At 40.0% G+C, this 22,726-nt stretch overlaps 1 protein-coding gene across 2 annotated transcripts; it reads left to right on the forward strand.

Moving 5' to 3' along the window:
* The first annotated feature begins 1,794 nt into the window (after positions 1–1,794).
* Positions 1,795–22,512, forward strand: LOC117403891 (thrombospondin-4). 2 transcript variants are annotated; one of them, XM_058995727.1, is made up of 23 exons: positions 1,795–2,062; positions 4,981–5,178; positions 5,643–5,890; positions 6,379–6,481; positions 7,094–7,117; positions 7,881–7,963; positions 8,482–8,533; positions 9,095–9,264; positions 10,354–10,491; positions 11,261–11,338; positions 11,723–11,875; positions 12,494–12,598; positions 13,533–13,640; positions 14,181–14,340; positions 16,046–16,164; positions 16,590–16,642; positions 17,094–17,287; positions 17,833–18,011; positions 19,219–19,267; positions 20,203–20,399; positions 21,086–21,258; positions 21,656–21,795; positions 22,242–22,512. In XM_058995727.1, the coding sequence occupies exons 1-23, from the start codon at positions 1,978–1,980 to the stop codon at positions 22,301–22,303; spliced, it is 2,871 nt and encodes a 956-aa protein (XP_058851710.1). In that variant the 5' UTR covers positions 1,795–1,977; the 3' UTR covers positions 22,304–22,512. The 2 variants fall into 2 exon arrangements, with proteins under 2 accessions (XP_058851710.1, XP_058851735.1); XM_058995752.1 differs by lacking the exon at positions 7,094–7,117.
* Positions 22,513–22,726: the final 214 nt, after the last annotated feature.

A 22,726-nucleotide genomic window follows, 5' to 3' on the forward strand; every position in this document is an offset into this window, starting at 1 on the left:
CAGGAGACCCCAGCTGCCTGCTTGTTTACAAAGTGAGTATCAGTGAGAGCTGCATGTGTTAAAACACTCAACTCTACATTCTGAGGTAACACGCTAAGAAAGCAGACACAGATATTTAGTCTAATTCCTTTAACAGCACGGCAAAACAAAATGTCTTAACAATGCTGGCTCTTACATCTTTGCTACTGATGATGACTGCTGTGCAGTTGTTTAATCTGTTTTGCTTTCCATTTGTTCAATGTCGAATCGGTCAAACCTTGTTTTTTTCCCCTGCAGTTTGCAAGCTGATGCAGCACCCCACCTGGAACAAAGAAGATTTCTAGCTGATTATGGTAAGGGGTGCCTTCTGCAGTCCACTCCGGAGCTGACTCTTAATATATGAAAAGTGTCTGTAAATCACAGCACGTTTCTACAATAGGAACTACGATAACTTTTGTCAGTCTCCTCTGCTGGATGATAACCTTCCCAATTGGGCAGCATAAAGAGGCAGCTACTGTCACCCCCACATTCCTTCATGTTGTCTTTGATCTTCCATGGGATTGTGTTCCATTCCTAGACCCCTATTGTGTTTTAAGACTCGTCCTTGTATTTATTATCTGTTATTCTTAATAAGAAATATGGTGCTAACTCTTCAGCTACAGTGACTCTTTTGCTAAACTTCTAAGCCAAGATGTTGTCATTCATCTATGTGAACCGTGACAGTGTGACTAGTTTTGATTAAGTGACTTTAATCAAAACTGTAGTAACATTATCTCAGACATTGACTTGAATAGGTCAGGGCATTGTAGATCCATCATGCTGTTTACAATGGCAATTCCCATTAAATATTGCCTGCAAGGTTTTTGTTCGGGTTGAAAAGTTTAGGAACATCTGGATCCATTTTGCTTGGTTTCCTACAGTATTGTTAAAGCTTCTTGATCATCTTGAAATGTTCTGCACAGTTAAGTCAAGGTTGCATTTATAGGAAGGAGACAGACTGACATCTTGCAACACATTCCAGCCACTGCTAGTTTACTGATGAACAGCATTAACTGGTAACAGGAACTTACATTTAGTAGCTTTGTGATGATTTACCAGTTTATTTATAAAACCTAGTTTAGAATAACTATTATTATTTACAAGTGAAGCTTACTAAGACATTGGCTGTTTTATTCTTTATTTAAAGAGACTTTATACCATCAACTTGGTTTCATTTCTTACCTGGTTAATGTGCTATTGTGTGTTTTGCATACTTTTCTATTGTTTACCATGGTTACTAACTACTGTCCTTCATCTAATCATGGCTCCTGCTTCTAAAGGCTGCATTTTTAAAGGGAGGTGGTTTTAAAAGAGCACTAGGGGCACACGACTGTATTGGCTCCACTGTGGTAACTGAGTTATTACCAGAAAGTGGAAAATCAGTTGCAGGGCTAACAGAAAAGATTGTGTTGGCTGGTGGTCATTTAACCACTTTAGAGAATGGTGAAGAATGTATAATGGGATATTTATAAGGTAAGAAATGTCATACAGTATTACCGAAATGTAAGAAGATACATGTATAATAATTTTAACAGAACTTGCTCTACAGAACCAACTTTAACAGGTTTAACTGCCATTGACAGTTTGTCATTTACAATTACAGGACAGAAAGACCCCCCCTCCCCCTCCCCCTCCCCCTCCCCCTCCCCCTCCAGTCTAGGTCCTCAGACAAATGGGCTGGGGATTCCTTTGGGCACACCTTCTCAATATGAGGCTGTCTGGGAAGCACACAACCCTTCAATCAGGAGCTACTGCTTCTCTTAGTGTGGTAATTGAGCAGGACTGCACTCAAACAGACAGCCTGAAGAAGCACTCCAAGCAGTAACTATGACAGTCTAGGTGATGCAGCTGTAAATTATTACTTTGCTTGATTCAACACACTGAGGGACTACACTTTACAATACCAGTACAGAATAGCCCTATATTTGGATTTTAAGTTTTTTTTTAAAAGCAACGAGGATGACTCTGTGGAAGGGGGTATTATTCATTGTGCAGGTTGTTTTACAGTTGCGCTACAGTTTGTCCGTAAAAGGAGAATACCAAGGTAAGTAACTTCCACTCATCGTTTAAATACACCAGCTCTTTGGTGTGTTTTGCCCTTTTCATCAGCTGTGTGTTTGGCCCCTTGACTTAGTTTGTTTAGTTTTACCTTAATTTTGAGTGTTTGAACATGGATCAATATCATTTTAATAGCATGTATGAAGTGGAAGTGAGGAATTCTGTTACATTTAGAACTAAACCTTTAAAATAAAAGTTTTATAATATGAATGGAATGTTGTGTTATGCCCTTAAAGGTCCCAGACACAAGATATCATACCATTTTACTGTTCTGTTTATTTCAATGAAAGAACAAACATCTTGGCATATTGCGTTTAATCTAGACAGACAGGTAAACTAAGCAAACCAGAAGCCAGTCTTATACAGAACCAATCATTTACACCACAGCACTGCTGGCTTTTTGCATGAATCTCAACTCTCACAGGTTCCTGTTACATATTACACAGTGGGGAAACCTTGAAAGAAACCAATGTGCATGTCCAACAAACAGAACAAGATTGTTACATTTACTGAACGCAATATGAACAATCATCATAAGTTTAAACAGCAGCTGGCGCACAACACATTTTAATATATATACATTTTAATATAGCCAGTCCTTAAACAAAGCTTTCCGTTTGGTTAGAGCTGGGTCTTTCATTTCTCCCTTTGGATTCCATCTTCAGGTCATTACTGTGAATCTGTACATGTGGACTCACAGTGGCAGCTCTTTACACTTACAGCAATAGCCTACAGGTTTGCAGGGCAGTCTGGTTTTAATTTATACTTACCGCTTTAAGCAAACACAGTACGCTTGCTGATCTTCAGAGATGCAGTATTTAGTTGGATTGGTTAAAAACACTATTGCTTTGTGAATTATTATCCTTTTGTATGCTTTATGCAGGATAATAACCAGGAGTCTGTGCTGTTTTAAAATAGTGTTTTGAATTAAAACTACTTGTGTAACATTCAATTAAGCAGTAGAACCCTGAACAGCAGGCATTACCACCTGGTAGTCTGGAAGGTAAGTGATACCCTGTGCAGATCAACCACAAAGGTAATGGCTAGTTTTTACATCTCTGATTTTCAGGTTTATTCATTTTTGCACTTTTTTTTTAAAGCTGGAGTTCTACGGTCAGTTACCATGTGGCAGTGCCCTTACAATGAAGCTTGCTAATTGGTGGATGAAAGTTCTGAGGTTTCCTATCTTAATTTGATCATAGCTTTACGTTTAACCCTTTAAGGTACAAGGGACATATGTGTCCCAAAAAATTATGCTAACTTTCTACGAAACAGGTTTTAAAATTTCCTGACGGGATGGATCTGGTCATCCAAATTGTCGGTTTCCTTGTATTTTAAGAAGAAACCAGTTGAACAACTGCTAAATTCCTTGTGTTGCTCAAGGGGTTAAAAGCAATGGATGATACCCTGGACATGACTGAGTGCAAATGGACATGAAATAAAACACTGAAGAACAAACACGTTACAATGTCAAAGGGTTCTGTAATGGAACAGTTAGAATGTACTTTACCAGGGAATTGAGGAGAGGGTGCTTGGGTATGGGGCGGGGTTGAAGGTCGAGTCCTTCAAAAGACAACAGCCATCCTCAGAATGAGATCCGTCTCCAGAGGATCTACTCAAAACGTGTCTCGCTGTGCTCAAGCATGCACATTAGTACTTTAGCAAGCTGTTCAGCAGCACAGACGGTTACACACAGCAGAGATGCTTCTATGAATGTTCACTCTTTTATCTGCTGGTCCTAAAAAAAAATCACTTCCTCTCAGCTAGAAGATTCTTACAGCAGAGCAACAGAATTAAGCCCAACTACTGTATGGAAACTATGCTACTTCTATTGAGTTAGTTAGTCACTGTTCATGTATTCCCTGCATCAGAGGAACTGTTTGGAAGCAAGTGTTGGTTTCAATGAATGGATTCATGTCAGAGCACTTGGAACAAGCCCCCTTCTAAAAGGATTAAAGCAGTTTTGAAAGTATAACACTTGCAACAAATCTTTTTGCTTTAACAAAAACTGTACATAAAATAGCTGTATTTGTTAAAATTGTTCTATTCCTTTCTGAAAACGTGCCTTTGCACAGGCACCTTTATTTCCAACTATGTTCGTGCGGTAATTAATTATTGTACCAATTAAATCTCTGTCCAGGTTCCAGAATGGGCCAGCTAATGTTTTTTATTCCTTTTTTATTCCCTGGCCTGTAGTGTCAGGGCTTTCAAGTTAAATGTAAATATGTAAACTGCTTGGATTATTTTAGTGGGGAGGAGGCTCGGGTTAGGAAATAGGTTGCAGACGCCAAATACTTTAAACATTTGCTACCAATCTAGTGTCTTCTTTTGTGCATTCCATTTGTGAAAATACTGTTTTGCAATCAAACTGCACATTACTGTTTTTGTATGTACTGTATACCTCAGTGCTGATCTCGTGCTTTGATCACATGTTATCAAGCAAATATGTATTCATATATATTTGAAATCAATATGGCCTAATTTCTTTTCATCTGTAGCTCGATTTTACTAACTACAGCCACTGAGCCGATCACATTGAAATGTGTGTTGTTTAAACTGCTGCTAAACTAACAGTAGTGCAAACCAATCAATAGTCATCTTATTGTATTTGATATTATTTTATTGATTCATGGAGAATCACAAGCAAACAGTCCACACTAATAAGGGTAGTTAATCTGTTTAAACAGTTCAATGATGAATTTACCTAGGAAGAGGAATATTGACTAAGGTTTCTATTGATGGTTTACTTTCAGCATCTAAGCACATTAATGGACTTACAAACATTAATGGTGACAACATTATCTCCTTTAAGCTGTTATGTTTGTTTTTTTCAACACATTGTTGCTGTTTGTAAAGGTTAGGCTGTAAAGTGAACCGGTAGTCACCAAGTGTTTTTCCTTGCAGTTTACAACCTGCTTTCCACACCTGGATACATAACAGAGATCGTGCAGCAGGAGCTCACGGCTCCCTCCGTAAATGAAGTCTACATTCTCTCAACCTTTAAGCTGCAGCCCAAGTCTGGCACCTCTATCTTCGGCCTCTACTCTCCAAAGGATAACACCAAGTATTTTGAGTTTTTTGTGCTTGGGAAACTCAACAGAGGTAAGGATGTATGTCACAACCAGTTTTGGTCTGTACACGTGTTCAGTTTAATGGTGTAATGAAATGAATGTACAGATTAAACCAGTAACCAATTCTCCAGCAACACTGATGCTTGTCCTAGATCCCCCTGGTGCAGAGTGTTGCAGGGGGCGGTTTAATGGGTTTACTCTGGTGTACAATCTGTACTTAAAGACAAGACATGTTTGACACAGAAGTGCTTTCAAATTCTGTTTGTTGGTCCTGATCTGTGTGGAGTATTGCTGCGGTGAGGGGAAAAAATGAGAAATTATGATGCCTGGAATACTTTAACAAGGAGAAGAACAAATTAGTTAAGGTAACTGTGATATTACATATACATGCCAAGCTAGTTTCACTAAAACCTATTAGGACCAGTGCCTCTTTAGCGCAGGGTATGTAGCCTGGAAGATATATGTTTTATAGCCGCTGTTCTTGATCTTCGACAGCAATTCTACGATATTTGAAGAGCGATGGCAAGCTAAACGTGGTCACGTTCAACAACATCCAGCTGGCTGATGGAAAGAGACACACTGTGCTGTTTAGGATGAGTGGGTTACAGCAGGGATCCAGCACAGTGGAGCTGTACGTCGACTGCAGCCAGATAGACACAGTGAGGGACTTACCAACAGCATTCACTGGACTACCACAAGGACCCAACTCGCTCGAGCTGCGGACACTCCAGAAAAGACCACTGGTAAGGGAGGAGGAAGTGACTGAAATGGATGTAGACAACCCTTACTAAATGAGCTTCAATGGCAATGCAGTGGCCCTGCAATGACAATGCAATGGTTCTGATACCATTATGCTACTGCTTTGTAATAGTACTGTTTTAAATTGTTAACCATTCTGTTGCTATTAGTTCCAGTGGTTATTAAAGTTATTTCAAATGTGGAGCATCATAACACCTTTATGTGTTGTACACAAAAGAATACGAAATATCTGGACAAGTAGTTATAGAGTTTACTGTATGGCATTGTTTTATTCCAGAACTCACCAGCAGGGTCTAGTATTATCTGTGACACAAGTGTGACACAAAACTGAACTCTGTGTGATTAAATACAATGTGGAAAGAGTCAATTGGCTGAAATATCCCTGGGATACACATCGACACCCCTTTGAAACATTTGAGGGCTTTAATGCTGTGTATTAAACAAACACAATGAATTTGTTTTGTTTTCCCAGGACACTCTGGAGGAGCTTAAACTAGTGATCGGGGGTTCCCTTACAAAAGTAGCTGCAATCCAAGAATGCCTGCTCCAGCAAAGCGATTCTGCACAGAATATAGGTAAGGTTTTAATTGCATTACCTGAATGAAAAATTACCCGACCCTGTGAAAATTGTCACAATGTGACCAACAACTAGGCTGTTTTTCAGCTGTTATATCTTATAAAACATTTTAAAGAATACTGGTATAAAAACATAAGAACATACAAAAATTTACGAACGACAGCATGCCATTCGGCCTGTCTAAGTTCGCCCTGTTCCTTGTAGCTGATTGATCTCAAAGCGTTGTCAAGTTAAAGGATCCAATTATTTCTGCCTCAACAACATGACTGGGTAACCCATTCCATGCACTCACCACTCTATGTGTGAAGAAGTGTCTCCTTCCCTCTATCTGAAGTCTATTTCTACTTAATTGATTTGGGTTACCTTTGTCAACTCCTTTTAAAATTTTAACATGCATGATGTATACAGGATATATTCGAAAGTACCAGTATGCCCTGTACACATCATTTATACTCTTGCACAGTGTGAGAATTAAATTTTTGTTGAAGGGATAAAAATCAACATAAATGGATAGACAGACAAAAAGATTACAGCACAGCCTTAATCTGAAAAGAAATATCACAAAGTAGTAGGTTTAATGAAATTAATGGTGCTATTTCACATTTTACAGTGCATGGGAACTCTGGAATTTCCGGTATGTATATAACTGTAAAAGAAGAAAAGAAAACCAGAAGTGTGACTGATGAGTTATGCCCCTACATTGATGAATGATGACTTTTTTATACGGGCTGAGATTCACTTTCAGAATAATGCGTATGCATATGTTATTAACGTACATTTTACCTACAGTACAGTGCAGATGAACTACAATCTTATCACACTTACCTTTTGATTAGCATTATTAAAGTCATAGTTTCAAGTTTTCAAAGAGTTTTCTCACATCTTAAGTCCTATTTTTTTTAAAAGAGAGAAATTTTACATAATGAGAAACAAACAGCTTCAGAGTGCGTATGATAAACAATATTAAAGACAACCCCTAAAGCAAACTTGAATTTCCCCTAAAAAAATGGTATTTCATCAAAGAAAAGTTACAATATAATGGCATTTCACTTTCTGTTTCCATGGAATCTTTCACAGTGTGTTGTTTTCAGTTCTAGCTTCAGTACTATTTTTCATAATACTAATAATACATAGTCTTCTATACACTGCCTCTACACAACATGCAGCTTCTTACAATCTCCTGAACTCTGGCCTGATGAAAATCTGACACAGCCATCTTAAACCCAGCATTGCTCATGACCACTCCATCAAAATGCATGTTAAATATGTGACCAATATCTTACAGCCCTCAACTGACATCTGCATGCAAGTGTTGATTAAATTCAGGGGAAGATGTCTTAAATAATGGGATACTTTTTCCAAATAGCACAGCTGAATATCAAGTTGTTTCCTTCCAGGTGACGCTGGGAGACAGCTGATTACCCAGATGACTCAGCTGACAGAGGTTATTGGAGAGCTGAAAGAAATAATGAGGCAACAGGTACTGCCTATTTGGAATTTGAGCCTCAGTTGGCTTTTACTGCAGAAAAAAGGGTAAAGCAGTTTGAGGGGTAACACAAAACTGGAAACCCAATTTCTTCCCAGATCAACTTACCTCTTCTCTAAATGTGATCTTGCACACACATTTTTATTTTTTGCATCCTAATAGGTACTCCACTCATTGCATCTCACGTTTTGGTTTGTTTTTTTTCAGTCAGTAACTGCTAGGTTGAAATTGCAAATGTTCGTCATATTAACTGTCCAAGAAGAACACTTTTGAAATTACCAGAACCTGACTTATTGCATGTATCGTTTTCTGACATTGGAATTAAACTAGCCGACTGAAGCAGCGCTGAAGCCAAAGTAATGTAGGCGCTAATGGACGACTGATGACAGAAGCCACAGAGTTGGCTTAGGTTGCACCTTTGTCCATTGTTTTCTGCTTTGGCTCATAGCACACTGTCCAAATGAATAAAACATACACACGCTGTTAATAGTCTCTTATGTTGGTTTACACAGGTGAAAGAAACAGCTTTCCTGAGGAACACCATATCCGAATGCCAGGCCTGTGGTGAGACATTGCATTAACATACCTGTTCGGCTATAGGAAACTGAAACTTTCTTGTGACTGCGCCTCATGTACAGAAATGCAATGCACTAATTGGCATGGAAAACAATGGATGATACTGGGTGTGTTTGGAGTTTTGCCAATAGTCTCTCACTGAGCCCATTACTCAAGACTAACAACAAGCAGCCATTACCATTATTTCCTAAATTGGTGCCACAAAAATCTGTGACTAGCATTTCCCCTCTGTATGAAGTTTAATGGATGTTAAATGTGTATCATAGTTGAATGTTTTCTTAGTTCAAGTTGCAAATTATATCATTTTAAATTAACCAATGTTGTTGTTTTCTTTTTCTTTTAATTCATCGAAATGTAAATTTAATAATTTAGGTCAGATGAATCATTGAGGAAGGGGGATACCCAACGCCCCACTGCCCGCTCACCCACAGCAAATAGTTTGGACCAGCATTCCAGCTGATGAGACTTGAGACCTATGCAATGGGTCTACGGTGGTTGCACTTTAAGCTAAGAAATTGAAAGCGCCTGTTTCTGTGTTTTGTGCTCAAGGGTTGGGTGGAATTAGTCCTGGAGTCCCAGACGTTGTCTCTAAACCCAGGTGCACTCCGGGCTCTTGTTTCCGTGACGACCTGTGCAGCGAGACAGAGGCTGGGTTCGAGTGTGGACCGTGCCCTGACGGATACACAGGCGACGGGTTTCATTGCGATGATGTTGATGAGGTACTGGATTGCATGGAAAAGGGAAACCTCTTCTAACAATGAAAATGATTAGAGAATGAGGCAGGGATTCGAGTGTCGTCCAGGCCTGTATACTGATATTTTAGCTGTCACATTTATGTTTTGTCTGTTCCTCTGCATCCTTCTTTACACTAAGTGTCTGTAATTAGTATGAATTTACATAGTAGTTACTTAGTGAATACATGTGTACTTACACATAGTTACAATGTTACTACTTTCTGATACAATTATGTATTTACATGTGTACTTACACATAGTTACAATGTTACTACTTTCTGATACAATTATGTATTTACATGTGTACTTACACATAGTTACAATGTTATTACTTTCTGATACACTTATGTATTTACATATATCGTGCAAAAAGATGTACATGTTAAGTACATTGTAACTATGCATAATAACATTGTAATGATGTGTAAGCACACATGTATTTACTATGTAACTACTGTGCAAATACAGAGTAATTAGAGACACAATGTAAAGTGTTACCAAAAATGTCAACTTTCACAAGTCACCTAAATCAGTTTCGAGGTTGGCTGACATTAATCCCCTCCTGGTTCACAGCTCTGTCGTCTCCTCTTGAAAACAGCACTGCACTGCAGCTGATGGATTCCCGACGCTGCTGCAGACCTTAATTGTTTCTGATTTGTTTTTCGCTGGTCTGAACCAGTTAAATACCTGTAGGTTTCACATGGGACAAAATGTTCTTTCGTACAGAGTTTATTTATTCTTTTTTTTAAAAAAGCAATAGCCCAGCATATCTGTAACTTCAAACTGAAATATAATTAATCCCTTTTGGATAGAATTCACACTGACTGAAACACCTAATTTGCACCAATAACACATTAACCCCTTCCACATTTTGAAGTAATGCCAAAATGGAAGAATGAACTGGACTGGACCAACAGTTTCCAACCTGAACGGGCCGGTTTACTGGGTATCGTTGCACGGGGGCTATTATCTGAAACATTGTTCATTGTTTTGCTGACCCTATACTGTTATTGTATTATATTGATGTTATTTTGATAGCTGCAATAAAGTCTTTTTTCTCTCTTTGAATTCCAGTGCCGATTTAATCCATGTTTCCCTGGGGTCCGTTGTGTTAACACTGCGCCAGGATTTAGGTGTGATGCATGTCCTCTCGGGTATACTGGTCCTATTGTCAAGGGATTAGGGATCACCTATGCCAAAACTACTAAACAGGTACGAATTACATCCCAAGCATCTAGAAGGGCTGAAACTTGCAAGCGCTGTACTGTGGGTTTCACAATTGATCTGCTTTGACTGAAAATCTGCCATGTTGGTAACATAACACACATCCACAGTTAAAACACCACATCCGCCATTAATTACATCATTTTAATGGCATTCTGAAGAAGTGTTAAAAAAAGAGAAGTATAGAAATGAAGTATAGAAATGACAGATTATGGTTTGCCAGTCTGGTGATACGCGTGTTCAGTTCTGATTTTATGTTGAGAGATTACAGTACAGTCGACTCTGGCTAATGTGAAATCCAGTAATCAGAGTTGATCTATAGTGACTGCAGCAGTACAACCCATACTCCCAAATCCTCATTTTATGATGAGATTTCAAACATGTGCAGCTGCGTCTGCGTTTTATTGAAAGGCTTATTAATCTTTTTTTTGTATTAAACACAGACTAGAGAAGACGTTTGTAGAATAGTACAGATTACACTCTGTACTCCAGACTAAAAACTGACCTCAACAGGATCTGCTCAGATTAGAGACAATGAACATGTGCATCCGCCCCATACAATTACAAACAAATACATGAACACATTAAAAGAGCATGCAAGTGTAACTGGGGTTTGTTTAGTCTTACAGAATGTCTTTTTTATAAATAACCAAATTGAACCAAGCTTTCAGCATCAGACAAAAAAAATTCAGATGTTATATTTCGTATTCTCATTTTAAGACTTGAGATTTTACATTTCTTTCTTATTTTAAAATAGGTCTGTGTTGATATTGATGAATGTAACAATGGCAAAAATGGAGGCTGTGCACCGAACTCCATCTGTACAAACACTAAGGTAGGAATGCATTGTTTACCTTTCTAACACTTGTGATTATTTAGATATAACATATTTAGGTTTGAAGACAATGACTTACTATTATTGTCACTGCTGTTGTTGTTGTTGTTGTTGTTATGAGAAATAGTAAACTCTTTTCCTCCTGTTTTAAGAAATCTTCTGTTTTTAAATAAATTAATAAGTAAGATCAAGTATTCCAGTGAGCGCTGTTGACATGCTGAGCAGAACATACCTTCGTGTTTTGGTAAATGTTGCAGGATTCAAAGACAGGGTGTTTTGTGTTGTTTTGTTTGCTCAGATCATTAGCCCACATTTCATCCTCCTTTAAATGCAGGTGTACAAAGTGAAAGGTGTTTATTAGTTGTGCTCCTGGTGTTTTCTTAGGGCTCATTCCGCTGTGGAGGTTGTAAGGCTGGGTACATCGGAGACCAAGCCAAGGGCTGCAGGCCAGAAAGAAGCTGTGGTAACGGACGGCTGAACACCTGCCACATCCATGCGCAGTGCGTCGTGGAGAGGGACGGCGACATCAGCTGCATGGTGAGACTGGCTTTCAGAAGCTTACGCTTCATAATTTTTTTTTAAACAATTGTTTTTATTCATTTTCCAATTTGGAATTTCCAATTATTATTCAACCTGGCTCACCGCTGCAACCCCCAAACTGACTCGGGGACAGACGAAGACTAGCACTCGCGTCCTCCGAAACGAGTGCCGTCAGCCGTCCGCTTTTTTTCACTCTACAAGCCCGCCGTGCAGCCATATCCAAAATTTACAGCGTCGGCGGACCACGCAGTTCTGAATTGTGTACAATGCTGGCCTGCACGCGCCCGGCCAGCCACAGGGGTCACTGGTGTGCGGTGAGCCAAGGACTCCCCAGCCGACCTAACCTCTACCCCGCCCGGGCAGCGCTTGGCCAATCGTGCGCCGCCCCCTGGGAACTCCAGTCCACGGTCGGCAGTGGCATTGCTTGGACTCGAATCGACGATCTCTAAGCTATAGGGCTATAGGCCGCCCGGAGTGCCGTTACTGGATGCTCCGCTCGGGAGCCCCTTTATAACTTTTGTTGATTGCTGATTGTTTTTTATATTTAATTTGGATAATCAGAATTACGCATTTGTTCAGTAATTTGGACGTTCTCCCTTTCCTGTATTGTTTCAGTGTGGCATTGGCTGGGCTGGCAATGGCTATCAGTGTGGAAAGGATACAGATATTGACGGCTATCCTGACGAAGAGCTCAAGTGTAAAGATATATTCTGCAGAAAGGTAACGGTCTTAGTTAAAACCAGGGTTCTGTTTTTGTTCCCTATTAGTACTCTATCAGAGAGAAATATGTGGACACCAAGGAGTCCCCTTTTGGCTAGTAAACTAGTGGCCTATGGGCGAGTCATGCATTCAAATCCTTGTTTGGGTTGGCGTTCTTGGCAGGGGGTCCCCAAGGAGCTGCAATGGCCATTGCATTCCCATAGGGTTTGGATGAAAAATGGACAGGGCCACAGTGTCCCCTGCTGGTCAGGCTCCAGGGCAGACTGGGTCAGGGGGAAATGGGTTCAGGATTCATGCTGTTTAGGGTTGCTGGGGGAAGAGGAGATGGGTTAGGGTTAGGGTTAGGGTTAGGGTTGCTGGGGGAAGAGGAGATGGGTTAGGGTTAGGGTTAGGGTTATGGTTACTGGCGGAGGAGGAGATTGGTTAGGGTTAGGATTAGGGTTGCTGGGGGAGGTGGAGATGGGTCAGGGTTAGGGTTAGGGTTACGGTTGCTGAGGGAGGAGGAGATTGGTTAGGGTTAGGGTTAGGATTAGGGTTAGGGTTGCTGGAGAGGAGGAGATTGGTTAGGGTTAGGGTTAGGGTTGCTGGGGGAGGAGGAGATTGGTTAGGGTTAGGGTTAGGGTTAGGGTTAGGGTTTTTTGGGGGAGGAGGAGATTGGTTAGGGTTAGGGTTAGGGTTGCTGGGGGAGGAGGAGATTGGTTAGGGTTAGGATTATGGTTTGGGTTGCTGTTGGAGGAGAAGATTAGTTAGGGTTAGGGTTAGGGTTGCTGGGGGTGGAGGAGATTGGTTAGACAGCTGGAAAGCTGTCTGCCTGTTGATTTTCTGTGTAGGTATGTGGATTACAGTGTGGACTGTGACGGTCACATTGGGAATAAAACAATTCAATAACAAATAATGTGTCAGTCTGCTAACAGCTACTGTTCTATTGCTAAAGGATAACTGCATGTATGTTCCAAACTCCGGACAAGAAGATGCAGACCAGGACGGATACGGGAATGCTTGTGATGAGGATGCAGATGGCGACGGCATTCCCAACGAGCAGGTATATACAATGGAAACTGGAAAGTAAACTGCTAAAATAGAACCCAAATGGTCATTTCGGTTGAACAATGTTTACAGCATACATGGATATTGTTTGTGGCCAGTATTCCAGTATGCTTCAAATAAACCTCAAAATAATAATACACCAATTTACAGTGACGAGCCAAAACAATGCGTGTAGTTCTACCCTATAATCTCATGGATGAACTTTCTAGTTTTGTTTTCCATTACAGATGACTCAGAAAAGTGTTGGCAAACTGCTCAAATATCTTAAGTGCATGTAGTCTTCTGAAGTTTCGAAAAAAATAGAATGTTGCCTGTTAGAACATTGAGAAATCTGTCAAATTAGCTGTGTTTCCATCCCCCTAATGTGTTTTTAACTCTACTGAATTAAGGAGATGGATGTAGAACTCTTAGCTCATTTTACAGAAATGCCAAGCTTCTAAGCAGGCATTAACTGTACTGGTGGAATGAAAACAGTTTGATGGACTGAGGTGCTCCGTGCAGGCAGATCATATTAAATATAGCATTTTCTTGTCAGGATAACTGTGTTCTGAACCCCAACATCGACCAGAGAAACAGCGATCTGGATAACTTTGGGGACGCCTGTGATAACTGCCGCACTGCAGTGAACCCTGACCAGAGGGACACTGACAATGACGGCAAGGGAGACGCCTGTGATGATGACATGGATGGGGACGGTGAGGCAATTGTCACTGCACTTTCAGGGACACTTTCACATTTGAATTTCTGATGCATTGACATTCAAACAAGCAGCAAACAAACACTTCTGAATTATGCAGCTTTTCCAAATCAAGCATCTGAAGGTGCTGTACAATAAGCTGCATTCCGATCTTACAACAAGAAAGATGATAGAAGGAACTAAATATTTAAAATAATGGAATCCAGTATCAGTGGCACTTGTCAAACATTGCTTATTTCCAAAAGCATGTATTTTTTTTCTCCAGTTTTTATGAAGCTAGGATTGCTTGTTAGAGTGAGGATCTATTCTTTCTTATCTGGAAGCACAATGCCTTAAAATATCACAATTCAGCAACACTGAATTCTTTCATATTAATTCTATTGTAGAGAAATGTATTAATAATCACTCATTTCATAGTCAGTATTCAAAGGACTGCAGTACAGTTTCACACAGTAACAATAAGAAATCATGTCTTTTAATTAAGGGGCACTGTTACTGGTAAAAACCTTTTATTTATGGTAATATTAAATATATAATAATGTATTTATAAACATGGCCCTAATGTTTGCACCAGTAAAAGCATACAGGGGCCACTGTGCTAGACAGGAAGCAGGCATCCGATTCCTTCCTGTGGAAATAGGATTAAATACCACCTTATTTGGTTTACTTTGCTTTTTATACATTTATACAGCACATTTTAAACTGCCAAATTATTATTGGCCTTACTTATAACCTCCATATACCTAAAAGGAAGTGTCTCATTCTGGCCTTTCCTTTGAAGCACTGACCTCCTCCTCCAGTCGAGCCAGACTTATGAGGTGAGATCTCTGAATTCAGAATCCCACAACAGGCAGGCTGTGTTTCTGCACAGGCCAGGAGCTCGGATTAAACTGAGTGTGTATCATGATGGATTTCAATATACAGAACAACATTGGGAGCATTGCTCACAACATCCGCTGGGCTAGCCACTGCCGGGAGGGAATTTCTTAAACCCTACTAGAACTTTAAGTTATTAAAAACTGGTTTGATTTGAATATCCCAGGAGATTTTAAAATGCTGCTTTACAGTTAAAAACAGTTAATGTAAAATCTCTTTTTGTCTTTGTATATGTGTGTGTGCCAATGCTTATTTAAGGCGTAGGGGTGGTGCCCCATTTTACACTTTTGCGAGTCAAACTAATGTGGCAGTGCCATCTTGTGGTACAAATAAATAATGACATGCTTCAACAGCTACAACAAAAAAACAACTTAACACAAGTTAATTTTATGAAAGCACTTCAAGTTCTACATTTTTAAATCTCTGACACCAGGCTACTGTTGAAACATAGTATGCTAATGCTACAAAATCTATAATTACTTAGCAAATTGAACTTGCACAGAGGGGGAGGGGAGTGTCTTTTTAGCATAATTTTATTGTGAAATAAGGATAGTAACCGTAATAAACAACTTAACAATAGTCACGTGCCCTTGAGTTGCATTGCTGAGTGCAGCACCAGGATATATAAAGGGCATGTCGAAGGAGGCATGTTTAGCAAGTCGGCAGTTTCTTAAACAACCACACTTATGTCATGGGTAGCCATTTCATACACACTGGTATAGTCAAGTTGTTTATGGGTTTTTACCATATTTGTATTAAACCATGGATGTGCCTTTCTAGGACTGTAGTTTCCTTGTTATCTTTACATTCATTGTGTTTCCATGCAGGCATCAAGAATTTCCTGGACAACTGCCAGCGTGTCCCCAACCTTGACCAGAAGGACAGTGACAATGATGGAGTGGGGGACGCCTGTGACAGCTGTATTGACGTCAGCAACCCAAACCAGGTCTAGTCTGGGAAAAGATTTAGGAACCACCAGCATTATATTATCAATAAAGCAGTTATCAGAACAACGACATGGTATCTAATGACATTGTGAAGGACCCTCGGTTCAGAACAATGACATGGTATCTAATGACATTGTGAAGGACCCACGGTTCAGAACAACGACATGGTATCTAATGACATTGTGAAGGACCCTCGGTTCAGAACAATGACATGGTATCTAATGACATTGTGAAGGACCCTCGGTTCAGAACAACGACATGGTATCTAATGTCATTGTGAAGGACCCTCATGTGTTAACGGTTCAGAACAATGATATGGATCCGCCATTTTTAGATTGTTTCTTCTTCACTCATACCCTTACATGTGAGATGTGCTTATCAGCAGTTCTTAATTCTGAAAATTGTGTTTCCTGTTTGTCTGCAGTCAGATATTGATAACGATCTCGTGGGAGACTCCTGTGATACAAACCAAGACAGGTAGAGCATTTTCTAAAGTTTATTGTAAAATCCACTAACAAGAGTATTCATGCAAACAGAAATGTTAAAATAAACCAAAAAAGGGCAGGCCAGCACAGATAACATGCTTGACTTGAGAATTGATGCTGTTTTGAAGGCAAAGGGTGGTCACACCAAATATTGATTTGATTTAGATTTTTCTTCTGTTCACTCACTTTGCATTTTGTTAATTGATAAATATAAACTATTAACATGTCTATTTTTGAAAGCATTCTTACTTTACAGCATTTTTTCACACCTGCCTAAAACGTTTGCACAGTACTGTATATTAAGACTTTGTTGATTGATTTTTTTTGTTGCTTTCTGCACCTCAAGTCCTTCCTTAATCATATATAACTATCTAACAATGAAACGACAGTACAGGCTTAGCAGTCATTAACTGGTTCCACACGCTCTCTGCACCCGCACACAGTGATGGAGATGGGCACCAGGACAGCAAGGACAATTGCCCCAACGTGATTAACAGCTCCCAGCTGGACACAGACAAGGACGGGATGGGAGATGAGTGTGACGATGATGATGACAATGATGGCATTCCTGATCTCCTTCCACCGGGACCAGACAACTGTAGACTGGTGCCCAACATAGACCAGACTGATGACAACGGTACGGGTTAATTTTAAATGCGAAGTTAAAAAGGGGAAGAACCAACCAGGCTTTGTTTCTCTTCCAGCATCTCTCATAAACATTTTCACAAAGTGTGCAGGGAGGGGGAGTCACACAGTCGGGAGTGCAGGTTCGCTCCCTAGCAGTGTGAAGCTGCAGGTCTTCGCAGGGGATTCCACAGCTAGAGTTCCCATTAGCTCTTCATCATCTCTAGGTTAGAGAGGCACATGGCAGGGACTTTTGGCCAGGTGTCTCGTGAGCTCAAGCCACTGGCCTTTGTCCTTCAGAAGCCAGTAGCTCACCAACATCCGCTTTTGAGCTGCTGGGTGTAAAGAAGCAATTGGCTTGGTTATGTGATCAGCCGACCTTCACCTTTCCTGTATGGAATTGCTGCGGTGAGGACATTGGACTTTCTAAATTGTGGAGAAAACTGGGGGTAAAATAATTGGAGACTGTTAATTTAAAACTAGAGTGCCCCCTGCTGTCCTCTTTGGTTTATGTGTTGCATTGGCCTTCATGGATCTGGATCCACCTTTGCTTTTCAGGGGATGGAGTAGGTGATATCTGTGAAAGTGACTTTGACCAGGACACAGTGATTGACAGGATCGATATCTGTCCCGAGAACGCTGAGGTCACCCTGACAGATTTCAGAGCCTACCAGACTGTCGTCCTCGACCCCGAGGGAGACGCTCAGATTGATCCCAACTGGGTGGTTCTCAACCAGGTGAGGCGCTGAAGGAATGTGCTTGATGTTTCCAAAGAAGTCACTCGAGGTGTTGAGCTTTCAAGTGCTGCCCTCTCCTTCTTCACTGACTCCTCCCAGCACCTGCTCAGCAGCAGCTAGCGAGTGCTGATGTTATAGCAGTAAAACAGCAATACAGAGTATAGACTATTCGAATAGACAAGGTGCAGATCGGAGAAGCGTGTTTGTGGAAAGCCTGTCACAATATTATACTACCCCTCGCTCCTACTGCACCATCTCAAGTGTCATTCTGAACTGTTTACTACTACAGATATTACTGAGCATTATACTGCTTAAATAAATAAGCCACTACATCTTCCAATACTACTTCCTTAAATTAACACAAGATGGTGCTGTGTTCATAATCAGCCTAAGCATGCATGTGATGTTTGGACTGACTAATGAAAATGGTATTCTTTAGTTTTCTAAAATGATTCAATAAAGTAAATAAAGTAATAAAATATAAGACACCAACATGTCGGAATATTTTGGAATAGCCATGGAACAACTAGTCCAAAGTAAACAATTATAGACAAGGTACATTTTGTAATGGGGTTTAAACAGACCAGTATCCTTTACTGCAGCAGCAATGCTGTGCCTGAGAAAGACAGCGGGCATGTGCAATGTATGAGAACGTGTTCAGGATCCTGGATAATGGACAAGGTGAACCAATCAGAAATGAAAGTGTCCATACACTGCTGACTCCAATGAGCAGCAAGGGGCCAGCAGAGCTCCTAAATCATTTCATTTCTTTGGAATCAGGAACTGCAATTAGTGCTCAACAGCATCAGATAATGCAGGTGGATACAAAGAAATGACCAAAATGATTTATTATAGCAAGAGAATGACTGTAAACATCCTAAAAGAGGTAGGGAAGAGGTGAAGAAATAAATAAAATGACATGCAAAATAAATATATTCTTCACAGACATTATAGTGAGCACTATTCATTTAAAATGTCATTTGCAGTAGTTCGGTGAACAAGTATGCAGAAAGTGTTATTGTAAAGAACGCTTTTATGAGCTATACACCATAAACCTTGTCTGGTATTAAAAAAAAAAAGAAAGCCCTTATTTAAATATCAAATCATTGAATGCAATACAAAATATCTTCAAGATTAGTTTGTCGAAACTGTTTTTCATAAATAGTGTATATATCTAATTGCATTTGGTCCTAATTCTGTTTCTCAGGGTATGGAGATTGTGCAGACCATGAATAGTGATCCTGGACTGGCAATTGGTAAGTATCATTGTAAACGTTTTAATTATTTTGCTTTTTGCTTAAATTATTTTTTAGTTATTTTTCCCCCAGTTGAGCAATGCTAAATAAATCAGGCTTGATTTACACCTGTTTAAAATCAATATATTCTACAAAGGGGTTTAATTTTATTGATCAATTATTTTACTTATTATACTGAAAAATAACTGCATTTTACAAATGCAATGTGCTCTGAGTGTATTGAACCGAACGTTGTTTAAACAAAAGTCAAATCCAGGGGGAAAAAAACTAACTAAAGACCTGACAAAAATATTACTATTTCTGTATTTATTTTACATTTTAAATATTGGTAATGACCTTTTATCTATTCATGGCATGTTGTTTTTATTCCAATGAGGAGACTCCCTGAGCCTGTTTCACACAAGCAGCATGCCTATACACCTCATTTAATACAATTATATATTCTACCCATCTGTTTAAATGAGGGAACACAATCACATGTAAAAATGTGAAAGTAATGTAGATTCCACAAGCTTTGAATCTGCATATTGTTTTAATGAAATGTTAAGGTCTGTAGCAACTTATAAGCCCAACTGATGGTTCTGAAATGTATATATTTAAAGCAAGCATATATCAGTAGCCTATTCAATACTTTCTTGCTTCACATTGGGCTGTAGGCTGTACTGCTATCAGTGTATATATTGAAAAATCAAAAAAAGAACTGGTACATAAACTGGCACATGCATTAAAAAACTTGAAATACAAACGTACCACTTTTTGACAGCGTACCATTTTCTGACCTTGCACGGGTCACATTTTGGTACACGTATCACATTCTGATGATGTACCACTTTCTGGCCCTACACCGTCAGTGTGAAGCACAAAGGTTTTCAATGTAAATGTGTTTGTATTGTTGCATTAAAACAATCTCCCATTAAGCCTCTGGTTCTTCCCAGGTTACACTGCCTTCAATGGAGTGGACTTTGAGGGCACTTTCCACGTGAACACTATGACTGATGATGACTACGCTGGCTTCATCTTCGGCTACCAGGACAGCTCCAGCTTCTACGTGGTCATGTGGAAGCAGACTGAACAAACCTATTGGCAAGCCACGCCGTTTAGAGCTGTGGCTGAACCCGGCATTCAGCTCAAGGTATGGGAGAGGAGATTGGATTGTGCTTATGATAGTGCTTGTGATAAGTGAGGGACAATGGCACGAGCTATAGTCTGGTGAATGACCCTTCTGTGCCCAACCTGAATCCTAAACACTCCACACAGGGGTTAAAGGGAAGGGTGTCCTTCCTTTTAAAGGGTTTAGAATAACAGTTTGCTAAAAGTGTCCAGTTAAAACACTATTGTACTTACAGTAAATATATTTTAACCAAACCACAAAATCTTACAATAGCACTTCCTAAAGTGAACACAAGATAGCTTAAACCTAAAAAAGGAATAACTGTGATGTTTGGACTGACTAATGAATATGTTATTATTACATACAATTATATTATAAAGACCTATAAAATATAATAAAAATACATCTTTAGAAACACGGAAGAACTACTGACAAGTACACAATTGGTATATTTTACAACGTGGCTTAAACATTAGACGGGGATGTGATTCCTATAACACCTGCTTGCAGCTGTATCCTTTTCTACTGTGGCACTGCTGGAGAGTCTGTTGACTCTTCTATCACTAAAGGGTATGGGATGGTGTTGTATGGGCAGTGTAGGATGCTGGAGTGTCTGTTGACTCTTTCTATCACTAAAGGGTATGGAAAGCACAGCAGGTGTTGTACGTGCAGTCTGGGATCTGAAAGAGGTTTGTTTTTTTCTCCAGGCTGTCAAGTCAAAGACTGGCCCAGGGGAGCACCTGCGTAACTCTCTGTGGCACACAGGCGACTCCACAGACCAGGTGAGGCTGCTGTGGAAGGACCCGCGCAACGTGGGCTGGAAGGACAAGGTCTCCTACCGCTGGTTCCTGCAGCACAGACCCCAGGTGGGGTACATCAGGTACAGAGAGACACACTTCATTCCAGTGGGTAGTAACCCTACAATAACTATGTGTTAATAAAACTTATAGGAAAGCATTATGACTTACACCAGGTCATGTATTTTACAGGAATATATTTTTTGCAAGCTTGAAGAATAAAATAATTTATTTCTTACAATAAAGCATTCTGTTACCATTAGCGTTCTATTATAACAATCTACTACACAAATGTCTATAGCAGTCATACATCTACTGTATATACCAGAGTGCTTTAGCAATCCTAAAGGCTCTTTTTGAAAGATGTATTTTATTCAGTATTGAGACAGTGCCCACATGCAGGTAGAGAGCTGTGTAGACAGTGCTGGGTACATGGCTGGGAACCCCTCAGTGTCCTGTCTCATTCATTCTCTCCCACAGGGCACGCTTTTACGAAGGCTCTGAACTAGTGGCTGATTCTGGAGTGACTATCGACACCACCATGCGCGGGGGAAGGCTTGGCGTGTTTTGCTTCTCCCAGGAGAACATCATTTGGTCCAACCTGAAGTATCGCTGCAATGGTAAGTCATTGAAGCTGGAAAGCCAGGCTGCTCATTGGCCATGTTCATCAGATCAAGCCGATACGCAGATACACGTCGAAAAGGAAGCTTAAAGGCAAGCTGGGATAAATTAGATAGAAAAACTTTGCTTTTATACTTATTTTTGTCTCTAAAGCCGGGACAGTCCATTTTAATGCTGAATTCTGATAAGAATAACCACAAAAATCAAATTCTCTGTAATGAGAAATTAGAAATGTGGGGGTCCTTTTCGACCCTGATCTTTCATTAGCTCATATAATGTGTCTGATGCTGAAAGATTAATACAGGACTGTGTTGAATCTAGGATTGATTATTATAATGTCCTTGGCTCTGGTCTTGCAGCTGGATTTATAACTGAAACCAAAAGAAGTGAACACTTTGTGCCAGTGCTCACATTGAGTTTTTTTTTGTTCTTATCCCTTTTTCAGATACAATCCCTGAGGACTTTCAGGAGTTCAGAGCCCAGCACTTTGGAGGTGACGCTCTTTAAATAAAAGCTCAAAAGCCATACAAATTGAAGATTTAAACAGAAGCAGTGCAAATATTTGTTCCAGAACCACCCCACCTCCTGCTAAAAAATAAGTAAATCTCCAATCACTTCCAGTTATGTAACTCAGTATTGTAAGTTTGTATTCATTTTTTTTTTTTTAATTGATAATAAAAATAAAATGGACGTGTGGTTTTGCTGACTTCTCTGAACGAAGTGTCAATGACGTGTTTCTAACTACTACTGTATCAACATCTTGCCTGCGGCCGCACCACCTTGACTAAGCCTGCTCGAGTCTGCTCTCGGAAGCCAAGCAAGGTTTGCCTCAGTTAGCACTTGGATGGGGGACCGCCTGGGAAAATAGCAAGTGCTGTAGGCATTCGAAGTTTGAAATTACTGTATCAACACTATGACAAGAGAGTTCAT

This window comes from Acipenser ruthenus, chromosome 1 (genome assembly GCF_902713425.1).
Source record: "Acipenser ruthenus chromosome 1, fAciRut3.2 maternal haplotype, whole genome shotgun sequence".
Classification (NCBI taxonomy): Eukaryota; Metazoa; Chordata; class Actinopteri; order Acipenseriformes; family Acipenseridae; genus Acipenser; species Acipenser ruthenus.